The following is a 16,306-nucleotide window of genomic DNA, read 5'->3' on the forward strand; positions in this document are numbered from 1 at the left end:
ACTGCTCCTGCTGTGAAAATGATGTGGAGCTGGTGCATGTGGTGGGTGCTTCTTCAGCACAAGGGAGAAACTAGGATGTCCTCCTATGGTGTTCTTCACTGTGTGCCTTTCTCTGATCTCCAGTGTCCCCTCCCTTCTCAAGACCCACTATATGCAATGAGGGTCACTTAGGAGGCAACTAAAATGGTCTTCTCCTCATGTCTGGACCTTGGCCTCTGCCAACATGGAAACTCATCTACTACTGATGAAACCAAGATTATCTGTCTGGCTTGTAAGTGACTTCACTGCCTGCATTGTATTTATGCAGTATGTGTATATTTGCCTGCTGATCCAGAAACAAGCTGCTGTAGCTGAGGAAGTTATCTGGGCAGCCTAAGATGTTAAATCCTAAAATACAGATTTGTAAGAATTGGAGGAAACAGTCTCAAGTGTTCAAAATGTTTATTATACTGAAGCAGAGTTGTAGCTCAGGAGGAATCTCAGCTCAGCACAGGATTCACCTCCTGAACATCCTGGCATGGGGTCACCATACATGGGTCCTCCTGAGGACAGATATTCAGTCTTCCCATACAAAGCTACTCCTGCTTCCTTAAGCTGAATATGGCAGTGTTGTGCCACAGTATAATCATGATGGTCCTAAGGGGAATATCATCAGTGTTACTGTGTCAGATCATGAATCCTGGTAGCTAAGCAAATGCCTGATGACATGCTAGATCCTCTCATTTCACCTTGGTTTGGAGAACACAGCATATCTCTCAGGATCAGCCCCTAATTGGCTTGTTTAACAACATTGTTTTCCTCTAAATCCCATGTCAGACAAGTGAGAGCTAGTTCTAGGACTGTTGCATGTCGCTAAAATAACATACATCCGAGAATGCAATTAGAGACTTGAAACAAATTTGACTTGACTCAGGAGAGTAGTGGAAATATCCAAGGGACCTGTGATTACATACTTTCTCTCTTTTTTTTTTTTTTTTTTTTTTTTAATGTCTAAATTCCAGGTCCTTTTAGGTTTGGTATTTCATGACAATTACTACATTCCTGGATAGTTAAGACTACTCAGCATTTGGCTAAATGCCTTCTGAAGATATCCTGAAATGCACCATCTATTGCAGCTGCTCTATTCAAGTCACAGTTCTGACTAGTCACCCAAGGGGACAAGGAATTCCTTTTGTAGGAGTTAGTGTAGGACTTGTTACCAGGAAAGCTCTATGTTTGCGGTTGTCTAGTCCTGAAGAGAAGTGCTGTGGCTTTGCAAGTTTGAATTTGAAATCCAAATCCTAAAGGAAGAAAGGTGGGGGCTGTCTTCATCAGCAATTGTATTGTCTCTCTCACATACTCCTGTAAATTGACTGGCCTCAAGACTGCTTGTAGACAAAGCTCAATAAAACAAAGACCTAGATTTCTTCCTAAACCCATGGAAAAAGATGTGCAGTTGTACTTCTTTGCTTGGGCACCTGTTGTGGGACATGCCTGATTTTTCAAAAAAGAACAATTCCTTCTCTTCCCTTAGCAGAGAGCAAGCTGCCATGGAAGCAGAAAAATTTGCTGTGTATCAACTCAGAGGCAGACTGTGATCCTCGCAGGAAGAGAGTGAGTGGAAGTTCAGTCCCTGCTTGGTGAGAAAGCAATAGCACAGGGACTCCCTGTGTGCAGAGTAACATGCTTTTTGCTCCAGCCCACTGCAGCAGATATACCAAGGCACAGCACTCCGGAAATTATTTTTGATCTCCTTTGATCATTCCAATCAATACATAGATTATTTCTGGATGCTTGGGGGATGCATAACCCCCACCTGCTGATCCCAGCTTCCCAGCAGCAGTGTCCTTTGCATCAGCACATTTGCAACTGCCCAGAAAGAAAGAAAGACCAAAGAAAATGTGACAGAGCTCCCTCCAGCCCCTGGCTGTGTCTGCCCACAAGCTTCATCAACTGAGTTATGATAATTACATCACTTGAGATTTATTTAATATCTCCATCCGGGAAAAAGAACCAGGAAGTCTGGCTGTGACAAGCAATCAGAGGGTACTCAACTGATGAGCAGCTCCCCATCACTAAGAGAGCAGTAGGAACCTTCAATGGATTGGATTTAAGTAATGGTTTGCCAGAGGGATGAGGCCCACACCACAGCAATCAAAGCTCCTCTGCACCATTAAGGAGATGCAAGTGGAGCAGGAGGCGCAGTGCAGCTATTGACCAAGTAGGTGGGCATGAAAATGGGTTTAGGTAACTGTTTACTTCCTGAGAGATGGAAAACACAAAGGGGTATTCCTCTGGCAGCTTTCTGGCTCTCTGATCCTGGCTGTCCACATCAGCATTTATATTGTCGGTCTCTTACATACTCATGCACAATGACCAGTATGCTGTGTTCAAGCTGTTCCGCAGCAGTCCACACAGAGCTTTCCTGCTTGCCTTCTTACTATCTCTTCCATTTTTTAAATCTCTGACCTAACAATATTTTTAAAAAAAAAAATTCTGATACGATTTTATATCAGACCACTATACAGGCAGATCAAGTATTGCTGCAGCTCCAGCCACCCTCTTTCTTCCTTCTTCCACCCCCTCTGCACTGAGCAATGGCTTGTACAGAGAGGTGAAGAGGAGACACATAAACAGCAATACTTTTTTTCCTCCTGGTTGAGGTGGTAGCTAAGGGCCAATGGGACCGCACTTTGTTCTAGAAGACCAGAGTTAGAATATCTGCCCTGAGAATGACCGGCAGCCTGACACCTGAGTCCATCCTGAGGCAGGATCTATAATAAACAGGCATGCAGGTCTGTGCTGAGATGCCTAGGCATTTCCCCTTCTGATTTCCCAGTCAGTAGCTCAGGAACCAGTTCTCCACTCTCAGCTGATGAATCCATGTTTTTTTCTTCCTCTTTCTGTACCTGAGGAGGGCAGGTTTAGTGTGTGCCAGAGCTGATGCCTCCCGTATGTTTCCTCCCTATGTTAACTGCATGACTATTAGTGGGCTCAAGAGACACGCCATCAGAACTCTCAGAGACAGGCCCTTCTGCAAAATGAGAAGGTATTGCCCAGCATTTGCTACACATTGCTTCCTGTGGAGTAAAGTTTGGAAGGCTGCATTGGCCTCCTGACAGCCCCCTGCTCTCACTGGGATCTCACCAAAGTGTCACGGGCCAGCTCTTTCCAGTGTGAGCATTTTAAGCAAGGCACCTTGATCCATACCAAGGGACCTGAATGCAGCATCCAAGTGTGAAAACATTGGCCGCTGTCCCATTTACCAAAAGAGGAATAATAGTACCCACTCACCTCTGGGAAGCATATGGAGCACCTCCGATTTATTATTTGTTTTATTTATTTTGTCACATTTATCAGCCATTCAACACTCTGGGCACACAGCCCATACATTAAAACCCAGAGTATAATACAAAGATCTCCTCTACCCTGAGCATATCCTTGCTGTAAAACCAGGCATGGGCAGGAGGGAAGGATGAAAGATGCTTTACACAAGCAAAGAATGACAACAATATATTTTTCTCCAGTTCCGTTATTGATGGAACCATTCTAAAAATGTTGGCGACATCAAGACAAGAAGATGAGGGCAATAAAAAGCAGGGGGGGTGGAAAGCCATCCTGGAGCACGGGCAGAGAGACTCAGCCTCTAGCCAGCCTGTCTCATGCTCAGGAAGTCCCTAAAATGCTTTTTTCCATTATTATTTCTCTAATGACCCCATTAAACACATGTGAAATTCTGAGAAGCCTAAAATATGTTGTAGAGAGCCACACTGGCAAATCTGCCCAGCTTTTCTGAGAAACGGCAGGCTGCTGTGATGAATGTTTTAGCTTTAGAGCATCCCGATGTGTAATTTATTTGCTGGAAATTAATTGCATGTGCTGGTTTCATTTTCCTGTAGCGAATAATCAGTTTTGCTCCCTTTTTAATTAGGTAACAACACAGATTCCTCTGCTGATCATGGCACAGTAGTTTATGCATGTCACGTCTTATTCTAAGAGAGACAATTTCAAATCGTTGTCTAGGGCCCAGCACAACTTTCGAGTGACATTAGATTGTCTATCAGCTGTAACTCCTGGGTCACTGCCAATGAAGTCCTCATGCACAAGACTGGCTAGAGAACCCAGCCTGGGCACTGGTGGATGCTATATCCTACTGAAGTAGGAGTTTGAGGAAACCCTATGGAGAAAGCAAATTAAGGAGCCTGAAATTTCAATGGCATTGACATGATGTCAGACCCAGGCCCAGCTTTGTGTCACCAAGAGGTGTCCCCCATCTGGCGGGTGTTCAGTGGTCCCTGAGCTGAGACACTGCACTGCCATTAGCTGGACTGCATAGACTAGAAGCCTTCAGATCATCTGTATCATTAGTACTTCAGGTCCACATCAGCACCTTTGTCAGCTGTTCCAGCCGGGGTGGCAAAGACAAAGTCCTAGTGGAGAGCTCACTTTCCCCTTGTATTTGGAGGCCGGATGGGGCTGCGTGGACACACACGGCGGGACAATGCGGAGAAAGCCACCCCTGCTGATGTTTGCAGAGAAAACCTAATGGACTCCAGCAGCTGCTACTTAAAATTTTCAGATAGGCTGAAGAGTGTAAGGACCATCAGCTTTGGCTGCCATTGGTTACTTTAGCAAATCTCTAATTAAGCCAGTGTTTGGTCATATTTACCCTTCACTGGGCTACAAGGAACCCATATTTCTACTGAAACACATGCTACTGAAACGAAACAAATCTATCAGCGAGCAAACGCTGCTGGAGTGAAATGAAAAAATATTGATTATCATAGCTATTAAGCCATGAAATCCTCTGCAGCTAATTAATCTGGTAGGGGAAAGTTTGTTAGTGGGATTTCGGCTTCCTGCTGGGAACCTGTAAAGCAGGCACCATTGCCCGAGAAATCACCAAACACTCGATCGCTGCCACCTGCCCCTGAAAGTTTCCTCCTTTCATAGGTCCCCGCAGCGGCTGGTGGGAGGTGAAAACCGGCCTGAAAACACGCCGGAGCGCAGAGCCTTCGCCTTCAGCAGGCTGCGGAGCCTCGCTGCCTTCCGGCTCCTCCGAGGCGGCGGGGCCGCCTCCGGCAGTGCCCGCGCTCGGCAGGGCCGGCTGCGGGGCCGCCCCCGGGGCCTGCCCGGCGGCGGGGGGCGGCGGGCCGGGGGCGCGCAGCGCAGCGCGGAGCAGCGCGGAGCCGCCGCGCCCCGCCCGCGCCCGGCGGAGCTGTCCGCGGCTCGTGGTGCTGAAGCCGCAGCGGCCGCCCCGCCCCTTCCCCCGCCCCTCCTCCCTTCCTCCCCGGCGTGGGCTCTTGCAGGCAGCCGGCAGCCCGGGGCATCAAAGCTCGGGGAGGGCCCCATTTCTCCCTTTGATTCTCCCCCCACCTCCCCCCCCCCCCCCTGCCTTTTTGCTTCTTTTTTTTTTTTCTTTTTTTTTCCTTTTTCCTTTTTTTTTTTTTTTTTAATGCCGGGGGAGGGAGGAGAGCGCGGCCACGTTACACCCCTCCCTTCCTGCAAATCCCCGCTTGCACTGCAAACAATCTGCCTTCCCCATTGCATCCAAGGGAGATAGCAACAGCAACATCATCACGGCAAGCCGGATGGGAGAGCGGAGAGGAGGCTGCTGCTGAGGGAGAAAGGCACACACGCACACACCAGCTCGATGTTGTCAAAGCGGTAGGAGCCGCACGAAAAATAAGCCATGCTGCCCCATGTGTCTGGCGCATTGTGCTCCATCCGAGCCTTTTAGGAGGAAGAAGAGAATTATCTGCTCCGATTTTTTTTTTTTTTTTTTCCTGCCAGCGAGAGTGCGACAGACTTGCGATGGTTGAATGTCAATGCCTGTGAGAGAGAACAACAGTCAGAGGAGGAGGAGGACAGAAGGGGAGGAAAATGAAGGTGGGGACGGTGGTGGAGAGAAAGAAGGAGTCTCGTCCAATGCATCAAAAGGAGGTCCCTGCAATTGCTGATAGAGCCCTGGCCGCCTCGCCATCCACAATGGTCTGTACAAGCTGCCAATGCGTTTGATGACGTTCCTGTTTTGTGAAAGGAGGAAAGGAAACGTGACCATGTAAGATCCACGTTTCCCCGGTCAATTACATGCGAAGAATAGATCCGATTTCGACGGGTTTTTTTGGTCCAGAGTGGTAACAGCTTAGGGAATAATACAGCCACCTTCCCTCACCAATTTTGCTCTGATTTTTTTGGTGTGGTCCAGACAGCTGCTGGAATAGAGAAGGTCAGAATATATAAATATATATAAAATATATATATTATATATATATAAATATATTTATCTCAGTACATCTGGGATTAAGCTCATTGAATGCTAATTATTTCTTTCAGGACTTTTAATATTTACAATGAAATCTTTTAAAGGCAACGGGGAAATCTGAAGCCACCTGGGAGTACAGTGTTGGAAACGTAGGGTGTTTTCCCACAAACAATGTGAAGGTCTTTTTTGTCAAAGAGGCAATTTTGATAATAACAACAGCTACCAATTTTGCATTTTAATAGCCAGACCGGCTGCTATTTTGTCTGGGTGCACACCGGGTCTCGTGCGATCGGGTTTTATTTTTTAATTGAAAAAAAAATTATTAAAAAATAGAAGAAAAAGGAAAATTACTTGAGATGCCAAATACTGTCGAGAGAACCATATTCTCCCTCCTCCCCACACCCACCGGAGACGTGGACCCTTCTTTTTTCCAGGCTTAGGAGTTGCGAGAGCCGACCAGGGGCTTTCTCCCGAGCCCGCCGCCCGCGCCCCCGGACCCTCGGGCGTGGGAGATTTATTTCCTCCTCCCGCTGATTTCTACACAAACTTGTGGAGGGGGGTTAAGAATCCCCCAGGAGCGCAGAGTCGGGTTTGGTTCGGGGCTTTTTTTTTTGGTGGTTTCTTTCTTTTTTTTTTTTCTTTTAATTGTCACCCTCGCCGGCTTTCACCGGGCTGCCGGGGATTTCACCCCCTCGCCCTCCGGCTCAGCTTTTGTCCCTTCCCCGCCGGCCAGCGCAGCCCCCCCCCCCCCCCCCCCCCCCCCCAGGCACTGAGGCCGCAGCGGAGCCCCCCCGGCCGCGGGGCGCCCGGCTCCTGCCCTTTTCTTTCCCACCCCGTCCCCGCCTGCCAAGGAAAGGCACATGTTAATACCACCCGGCGCGGTCATTTTCTGCTACTGCTGCTGCGGGCTCCTCCGTCCGAGACAGATGTTGCGAAACCAAGGCCTCCTCAAGTGCCGCTGCCGCATGCTCTTCAATGACCTGAAGGTCTTCCTGCTGCGGAGACCCCCCGCGCCGCCGCCGCCCTCCCCGCCGCCGCCGCTCCCCATGCCCGGCGGCGCAGAGGCGGCGGCGGCGGGCGGCCCGCCGGGGGCCGCACCGACCGGGGGGCGCGGGCCCGGCTGGCGGGCGGCGGCGGCGGCGGCGGCGGCGGCGGCGGCGGCGGGCGGCGGCGGCGGCGGCGGAGCGGGCAGCCCGGCCGCCGAGGAGTGGGGCAGCCCCGCCGGGGAGCCGCCCGCCTCCCTGCCCAGCAGCACCTCCTCGGATGACTTCGGCAAGGGCAAGGCCGAGGACCGCTACTCGCTGGGCAGCAGCGTCGACAGCGGCATCCGCACCCCGCTCTGCAGGATCTGCTTCCAGGGGCCCGAGCAGGTGAGCCCGCGGGGGGCGGGGGGCGCTGGGGCGGGGGGTCGGCTCGCCCGGTGGCAGCGGTGCTCCAGCCTGCGGGAACTGGGGCCTGCTGCTGGCCGGCGTCTCGGAACGGGACCCCAAAGGCCGAGGGGCTCTGCCCTCTGCCCGGGGCCCTGGGCTCCAGGATTTTGCGCCTCGGTGGTGTTTCCCGGGGAAAAGTGGGGTGGAGGCCAGCTCCGTCTTTCTCTGCCGGCCGGCAGGCAGCCTTGCCCCAGGCACCCGTGCCCGGCCTCAGAGCCGTGCAGCCGTGGCAAGGCAGGGACCCGCGGACCCCTTCGTGGAGCAGAGCGCATCTGGGCGAGGGGGGCTTTTTGTCGCCTCGTGGGTACCCAGTTGCCGTGATCCCAGAAGTGATGCAAAGGATGCGTTTAATGTGCTGTTTGCTTGTAAAAATACAACTTCAGTCTGTATAAACACGTGGCAGGAGGCAGCCCCACCTCATCGGTGGTTCCCAGGGGACGGCTAGTAGGAGCTCTGCGGGTTTGCCACCGCTCCCATGCTCCCAGTTGCACTGCTCCCATGCTCCCAGTTGCACTAGCTAGAGGAGGAAAACCGCTGGTTACAATTGTACCTGCTGGAGCTGCAGCCCTGAGATGGTCCTTGGTACAGACCGAGAGGTTAGGCCAGGGAAGTTTCCCGCCACCACACAGGAGAATGAAACAAACGCAACCTCTCTAGAACATAAGGTGCCACCCTGGGGCATTATTCTCCCTATTTAATGACAATTAAAAGCAGTTCGCGTATTTTCAGGATGGCAACTTCCTTACAGTGATATACACAGCAATATTTGTAGCTAACGTGACACAGCTGCAGGCGGCAAGGAAAGCTGCAGACCTCTGCTTGTGAGATCAAGCCCAGATACGCAGATAACCTTTATTACTCGGGGTGGTCCTGTTACCTGTGATAATAAGGGATCCTTGCATGAGAAAGGGTTGCGAGGTTCGACTTGGCCGGTACCCATTTCCATTTTAGGCAGAGATCCTGGCACGAAAGACGATACGTGGAAATCTTGAGCAAAACGGGTTTTGCCCCATGTCACCTTTCCCCTTCATGGACCTGTGTGCTCTGCTGAGGAAAGCCAGTGCTCATCTGAGAGTGGCCACGCTCTGGCAGATGTCCCGCCTGTCCCAAGGCTGCCCACGTCTGTAATGCAGTGATCGTGCCTTCCCTTGTGTCGGTCCGAGGACGGTGGTGATGGGGGTGGGGAGGTGGGGAATGGGCTCCCATTCTTCTCTGGGAGAAGCAGGGCCTGCCACCAACTCATCTAAAATACCCACAGCCCTGCTGGTTGTGTCATACCAAGGGTTTCATAGATCAGAGCTGGGTGCTCAATGGACTGTAGCCTTCTGTAATGGTTTATGCAGCTGACTGATAGCTGTGAGACACAATTTTCACCACAGGCTTTTAGGTTGGGGGTGGGGGAAATCATTCTTTTTCGGAGATGCTGTATGCCTTCCTCACTTGACTGTCTCCTCCCTGTCTTTTCTAAAAGTTGGAAGTCATGCAACTCTCTCCCTGGGAATTTGCATTATTCCACATTTCTAGTACTCTTCCCTGGCTTGCCATTCTGTCTGTGTACACAAGACGTAGTGCCTGCAAGATTGGCTTACGTGTGTGAGAAAATAGAGCCTGAGCAGAAATAAAATAGAGGTAACTTGCTTCCCTTGGAGAACATTAATGCTCAAAAATAATTGGATGCTAATTTTCACACTGAAAACCTGTGTAGGTTGCATTGTAAAAGTGAGACTATTTGCTGACCATCTGCCAGCCTACCTGAGTGAGAAGCTGAGCAGACGTGACTGGCATCTAATAGAGTTTCACCAGGATTTCTCTTTTTTGCTTCTCACGGTTTCTGACCAATATAATAAGACACTTACAGCTGGATTCTGCCACTCATCCTTGAGCAGTACCTTATTCCACAAATAATGTTTTCATCACCAGCATGGCTTGAGGAGTATCTGAAACCCTTTGCCCCGCAGCAGCTGGGAAGCACAAGTCATTATGGAGGCCCAAATCGTGGGGTTTTAAAGCACAGCCAGATCCTGACACAGCTTCCTAGAAGTACAGTTCAGAATAACTGAGAGCTGAATCAGTGCAGCTGATGTCAAGACCTGCAGTTTGGTTTATTTGGCCCTTACGTCAATAAAACTCCAACAGGGCTAAATCCCAAATTCCGTGTTCTTTTTTATTATGGTGGTTATTACTGGTTTAGCCTTTATTTCCCATTCGTTTTCCAACTCAACAGCTGAGCAAAGACCCTTCATGTTTTGGACCCTCACAACTATAAAAGTCATAGATGCACATTATTCTATACCACCCCTGCCAAGATCATCATGAAAATTTATCCACTTGGAAACAAAATGTAATTGCTAGTTCTTTACTCTGTGGATTAATAACAATGAGAGATATAAACAGTGTTTTATTTACCTGTCAAAAACATCTAAAACTGCTGCAGCTGTGGGCAAATTTGCAGGGCTGCATCACGGTACCAAGAACAAAAGCCTTCATTATAAATTGACTGTTAGGCGCTCTAAGCTTGTTTACCCAGATAAAATGACAGCAAGTCTCCAAAAGATGTTTTAATCCTGTTTTGATTTTAAAAAAAAAATAAAAAATTACAACAGCCAAAAAGATTTCTTACTAATCTGGCTTCGCAAGTAGGTTTTATTTAATATCTAATGCAAAACAAAATCAGTAGGGATTTTCACTTTAAATTTATGATTGCCCTACACACATGATACTTCGGGCTACTGAATTGCTTATATCTTAAGCTCCTCATGTTTTTTTGTGGCTCTTATGGGTAAGCTGATTCTTTCATTTAAAAATGTGCTGAGGACCGTAGGAAGGAGTAAAGCTCGTTATTGTAAAACTGTTCTGATCCTTGCATGTTACTCGAGAGAAACCAGTGGTGCGGACGAGAAAGATGGCCAGGTGATCACAGCATCTGGACTCCCGTTTTGAGGGCATGAAGAGCAAGCTTTGCTCAGGTCTGGCAGTTGAAAAAGTCAACTGCTTTTATTGAAAACAAGGGCTTAACATTGTGAAAGCTGATGAGCTGAACTCTGAGCTTGGTAGTGGCATTGCCTTTTGGGGGCTTGCTTGGCATTTTCAAAAGTTTCACTGAGTGAGCGTTCTGCACCATTGTGTCAGCTAATTCTGAGACCCTGGATTGAATGGCAAAGCTCTGGGGAGAAAGTGAGAAAGGAAGATGCTGGAGTATTTTCTTCTGTTTTGGTTAATGCTCAGCATTGGCAGAATTTTGTCTGCTTTCCTGGATCTCTGACAATGTTCTGCAAGAGAAAGAAACTGAGATGAGCTCCACTCTCACAAATGTTTCACAGTGCTTGGTATGGATCCAAGTTGAAAGCAAGTCTTGGAGAGCAGCAGGAAAAGGCATGGGTTAAAAGTCCTTTCACAACAGCAGATCAACTGTTTGCCCATGTCACAAGGTGTTAGCAGTACGGCAGGGTTTAGGAGCTCTGAGTTGGTGCTAGCTGTGCTGAAAATAAATAGAAAAGTGTTCTTAAATGAAACTGAGATAATTTGGAAATCAGTGTGTCTCAAGGATTGCTTGTTATATTGTCAGTTAGAGCATGCGTACATCTTTTCTTACCTGTCAGTTTCTGTCTGCGTTTTTCTATTTCTCTGTTCTGGGGAAAAATACTGTAAAGATGGAGATTTGAAAAGTCAGTGCAGATAGGATTGGTTGGCTCAGGAGGATCAGAGAGAACAGACTGTGGACTCTTTTGCCTGCAGGCTGCTGGCTTGGACTTAGTTCGGTATTCAATCGAAATGTTTGAAAATAGACTATTCTTCCCACTGAAGCCTCCTCCAGACTTTAGGGACACTAACTCAGTAATATGAGAACGTGAAGACCTTCAAGGAAATTGGAAGGGAAGACAACTTATAATGGATATTAGGACATGCATTTCCCTGTGATCTGTCATGAGGCTGTGGAGCTCCTTGTTGCAGGATGTTAGCAGGACAAAGAAGTTGACTAAGTTTAATAAAGGATTGCAAAGCCATGTGTTTATTAAGGATATCTAGAGTCATCACAATTAATGATAACTTTTCTGAAAGTAAAATTCATGCTTCAGGTCTGAAGCCAATCTAGAGATCAGGGTAACACTGAAGAGGAGCAAAGCCCTGGGGCTGGTCCCACAGCTCACCAGCCCCTGTGCATGGCCTGTGAGATCTGCCTCTCCAGGGGCATGTCTGGATTTCATCCACATGTATTGTAATGTCTTCAACATGTAGGCATCTGCCATGCTCAGGGCCTCTCTAATGCTAAGGTGGCCCTAAATTACTTGGATTAACACACCACTCTTGGCCACCCTATGTAGGCTCAGTGTATGGTTAGTACCATCAAATGGCTGGTCATTAGTGTGCGTTGCTTGAAAAAGCATGTCAGAATCTCAACTCCATTCCTGTTATAAATACAGAAACAGGCAAAAGCTGTCATTAGCTTCCTGCCCGGTAGTGTCTGCGGAGAAGGCATGAACTAAGCCAGGAAATACCGCCACTCTACAGATTGGTCTCTCAGCAGCAGGGGAGTGGAGGAAGTCTCTGGGATGCTTCATTTCTGATTTACAACGTCGTAGAATAGAGCAGAATCAGGTACCTCTTTTCTAGAGTGAGACAAAGAGGGAACGAGGTAGCCTGTGGCAGAATTCAGGGCACGAGCGTGACAATGAATGAGTGGAAGAAGAAACAACTGTGCAGCCAGCATCACAAGCACGTCCAGAGCCAGGGAAACTCAGGAAGGGAGATGCTGGTGTTTGGCGGGGTCTGACCAAATTGGCTAGACCATCAGCACACTGTTTTCAACCATATTGAATCACATAATGACAGTGCAGGCTTCCCATCCATGTACTTTTCATAGGTGTGTTCCCACAGGATTCATTTACTTGGTGTTAGAAGGAGAATCATTCATTGGAAAACAGCCAGTCCTGCTAAAACTGAAGAGTAAGAGATGCTGGGATGCAGCCCTTTAGATTTTAATCTGTATATTGTGATTTATGACAGAAAGGAAGGGAAGATGCTTCCTGTGACATTTGCAGTCTACCTCTCTGCCTTCCCATCTTTGAATCTTAACACCTCTATACCTAACTCTATCGTTTCATCTGTCCCAGGATCAAGTCTATACTGTGGAGGCAGAACATTTTTGGCTTCAGCAGAAGCTCTGCTTGAGCCATCAACTGAATGGAGCCTAGGATGTCATCTATTTTAGATTTAGACTCTGTTGCCACAGACTTGATTGGCAAAGTTCCCATTAACTTCAACAGCAAAAGGGTAGGCATCCAGTAGCAGAGACTTGACCCCTGTATTTCAATAATGTTGTGCACACAGCGGGTTTTCTATAAATAATAGTGAAGGCCACTAATCCCATTGACTTCTAATTGCTCCAGGAGACGGGGTTTTCACCTTTTGTGCCTGCTGAAACTCTGATGCCTGACCCATTTATTTCAGTGCCACTAGCTAGCCTGAGGAGCAGTTTTTCTTTTCTTTCACTTTTCCTCATGTAAAAGGCTTCATGAAGGAACTTGTCTGTGTTTGTCTCACTGTTTCTTAAATATACATTTCAGGCCATGATTAACAGTGGCTGATGTCAGTTAGTGACAGAACAAGCAATGCAAAAGCATGTAGCTCCATTGTTTGCATCTGTAGAGTCACTGTTCTTTCCACAAAGGCAACACTTGCTCCTGGAAGGGCTCTGTTTGTACAAAACTGACGTGCATTCAGGTTGTCTTTCAAGCAAAAATTCATTCCCTGCAAGGGCCTCCTCTGTGGCAGCCTTTTGCTCACATTCGTATTTTTCCATCTAAGGCTGACCCAGTCAAGAAGTCAGAAATATAGTTGTGCCAAAAATCTATGATGCTGTGTGTCCTATGTATGCGCTGCACATGTTTTCATCACTCCTAGGCCTGGAGTAAGATAATAAGATAGACTATAATTGTTATTGGTCCATATCTATGGCCACCCCATCCCTTTTATTGATGATTCTAAAGGAATAAAGCCATGTGACAGTGTTAGCTGTTAGAGTTGATGCTCATCCGCCCTCCTCTAAACCTATTGGCCAATTTCAGCCAGATTTGGCAGAAAATGGAGATCTGAAAGGCATTACATTTCTGCAAGTTTCATGAAAACTAGCTGGATGAAGAAGAGGAAACCTAAAAATGTCCTGTTGTGGGAGAGATCATAGCATTGGCTGTGCTACGCTCTGTAGAGTCCATGCATGACAGAACTTCAGCTGGAGCAAAAGCTTTAACAGGAATGTGTGTCCCATCAGATAAAAAAAACCCAAACCAACATGATATGGTTTCCATGGGAAACCAGACTCAAATAATACTCACAGAATAGCTTGTTAACTTTTTATCTTTCTCCTTTTCCTTTGTTAATCAGGGTTACTTGCCTAAAATGAATTGCTTGATGCTGAAGACTTTCTTAGCTTCCCCCATCTTTTCACAACTGACCTTTTATCCTTTTCTGATTTATCACTGGTTACAGTAGAACAGATTACATTGTTGGCAGTGGAGAGTGATGAGTGATAACTTTCTTCTGGTGAGTTAAAAAACAGCAAGACCTGGAAACCTATGTAGATAATAAATGGCTGTCCCCATGCCCTTCTGTGAAAAGTGATGAGATAAGGCAAAATGTTGGTGGGCAGACTGGTTCCAGTGACAGAGCCCAGATCCTGAAATCCTTACACATCTTTTCTTCTGTTGTGTCATTTCTTCTTCTTTATGCTATTTGGTGGTTTTCTCTCACCTCCTCTTCCTTCTGTTCTTCTTGGCCAAAGTCAAGTGACACATCAGACCTTGGTCCCACCCAGCCTATCTAGCTGTACTCTGCACAGGTTCTCCTATGGCCTGTGTACCATCTTATCCAAGCATCCTCTGTTTGCAGCTTGAACACTGGTGGCATCACTCACAACAGCCACATGAGTTTAAGCTACTTCCCTGGGTGGGAGTGAAGGAAGGGATGGTACAGAATGGGAGAATAATAAGCAAAAATATGCTTTACATGTTGTTTTATTCTTTCCTACATCTGGTGTGTTGTGTTTGGTGGAGAAAGCAGGCTTCCTTGGGGAAAACTGTGTGAACTCCATGGAGGATGGGGTAGTTCAATCTTGAACAGACTTCTGAGAAAGTTTTCTGTCCTCTGTAGAAGAACTTTGTGGGGAGCTCCGTTATGGTTGGAGAATAGGACTGTCAGCCGTACTTTTTACCATGGAGTCACAGACATTTTAGACCAGCAGGTCCACATACAGAACAACATTGCAGAACAGGAGAGAGAAAATGAATTTGATATTCTACCAGTTTGGGAGGCCAAAGACTGCTGCTATCTTTGTGGTGTCCGATTGTGTTATGTCACTCTTAGCAGAAGTTTATCAAGGGTTGCTTGATTGACAGGGTATTTATGTTTAAGGTAAGGCCATGAGGTCACCTTTTCCATGCAAAAAGTATGTGTCATTAGGTAAGAGATCCATGTAAGAAGCACCTTTAAAGTTTGTAGTGCATTGAGCACTTAGAGGTGTTTGCCCTCACTGGATGCAGACAGCCCCATAGCTGCAGCCTCTGTCAAGTTGTTCCCTGTGACCACCATGGTAACCTCTGGTACTATGTGGGTTTAGCTTCTGTTACTTAATCCATGCACTTATCACGCCCAAGCACTGGGCAATGTCCAGGTCTCAAGAGATCAATTATTCCACCCATCCAAAATCCTGACAGAGGCTGATCTAACCAGTTCTTAACGGTGATCATGGTTGGAGGCTCCATCTTTCCTGCTGCAGCCCATTTCTTCTTGCCCTGCCCATTAGGAGGACGGGAGGTTATTTTTACTGTTTCCTTTTATCCAAGCAGTAAGTAATTGAAGGTATTATCCAGTAGTTGCATGTAAATATAGCGAAAATTCATCCTCTAAGGAGTTTACAAGTTCAAGTGACAACTGAAGCCGTGACATTCCCTGTTCTTCTCTAGGCCAAACAATCCCAATTCTACCTTTGCTCTTATGACATGTTTTCTAGACCTCTAATCATCCTTGGTGTTATCCTCTGGACTTTCACCAAATGGTCCATATTTTGCTTTAAATGCACTGTCTAAAGTTGGAAACAATTATCCAGGTGAGTCCTTGTCAGTGCTGAGCAGTGCAGAAAGGTTTGAATCCTGCTTAACAGATAACAGATGCCATCCATTCCAGGGTGATGTTTGCCCTATTTATTTATTTATTTATGGAACAACAGAAAATTATTGATTGTTACTCAACTCATGATCCCATACAATCTCCATGTCCTTCAGAACTGCTTTCTGGCCAGTCCTCCTCCATCTTGGCTCTGTGCAGTTGGTGTTACTGCCTTGGTGGAGGAGCAGTACTTGGCCCTGCTGAATTGCATCCTTTTTTCCTCAGACCTCTCCTCCGCAGTAGCAGGCCCTTCCAGATGGGTCTGCAGATGCAGTGAGCATTAACTCTATTGAATCTTCCGTGTCATTAATGACTTGAGCTCTTCTGCCTTGATTTCTGAGGAGAGTTGGGAGGAAAAGGCTGAAGAAGCAGCTGTGCTTTTCTTTAAGGATCCCTTGGTGGCCAGAGATGAGACTTATGGCTGGGGCTGGTCCTGTCACTGCTCACTTACAGCCATGTGGAGGAGGAGAGA

At 47.4% G+C, this 16,306-nt stretch overlaps 1 protein-coding gene across 2 annotated transcripts in view; it reads left to right on the forward strand.

Annotated features, from left to right (window-relative positions):
- Positions 1-6,988: 6,988 nt before the first annotated feature.
- The window catches only part of MARCHF4 (membrane associated ring-CH-type finger 4), a 104,336-nt gene continuing 95,018 nt past the window's right edge, over positions 6,989-16,306 (forward strand). For both annotated transcript variants that reach the window (XM_049810980.1, XM_049810988.1), the window contains exon 1: positions 6,989-7,614. In XM_049810980.1, the coding sequence (XP_049666937.1) occupies positions 7,105-7,614 (510 nt within the window). In that variant the 5' untranslated portion in view covers positions 6,989-7,104. The remainder of the gene's footprint in view (positions 7,615-16,306) is intronic.

The sequence above is a fragment of the Accipiter gentilis genome, chromosome 1, assembly GCF_929443795.1.
Source record: "Accipiter gentilis chromosome 1, bAccGen1.1, whole genome shotgun sequence".
Lineage (NCBI taxonomy): Eukaryota > Metazoa > Chordata > Aves > Accipitriformes > Accipitridae > Astur > Astur gentilis.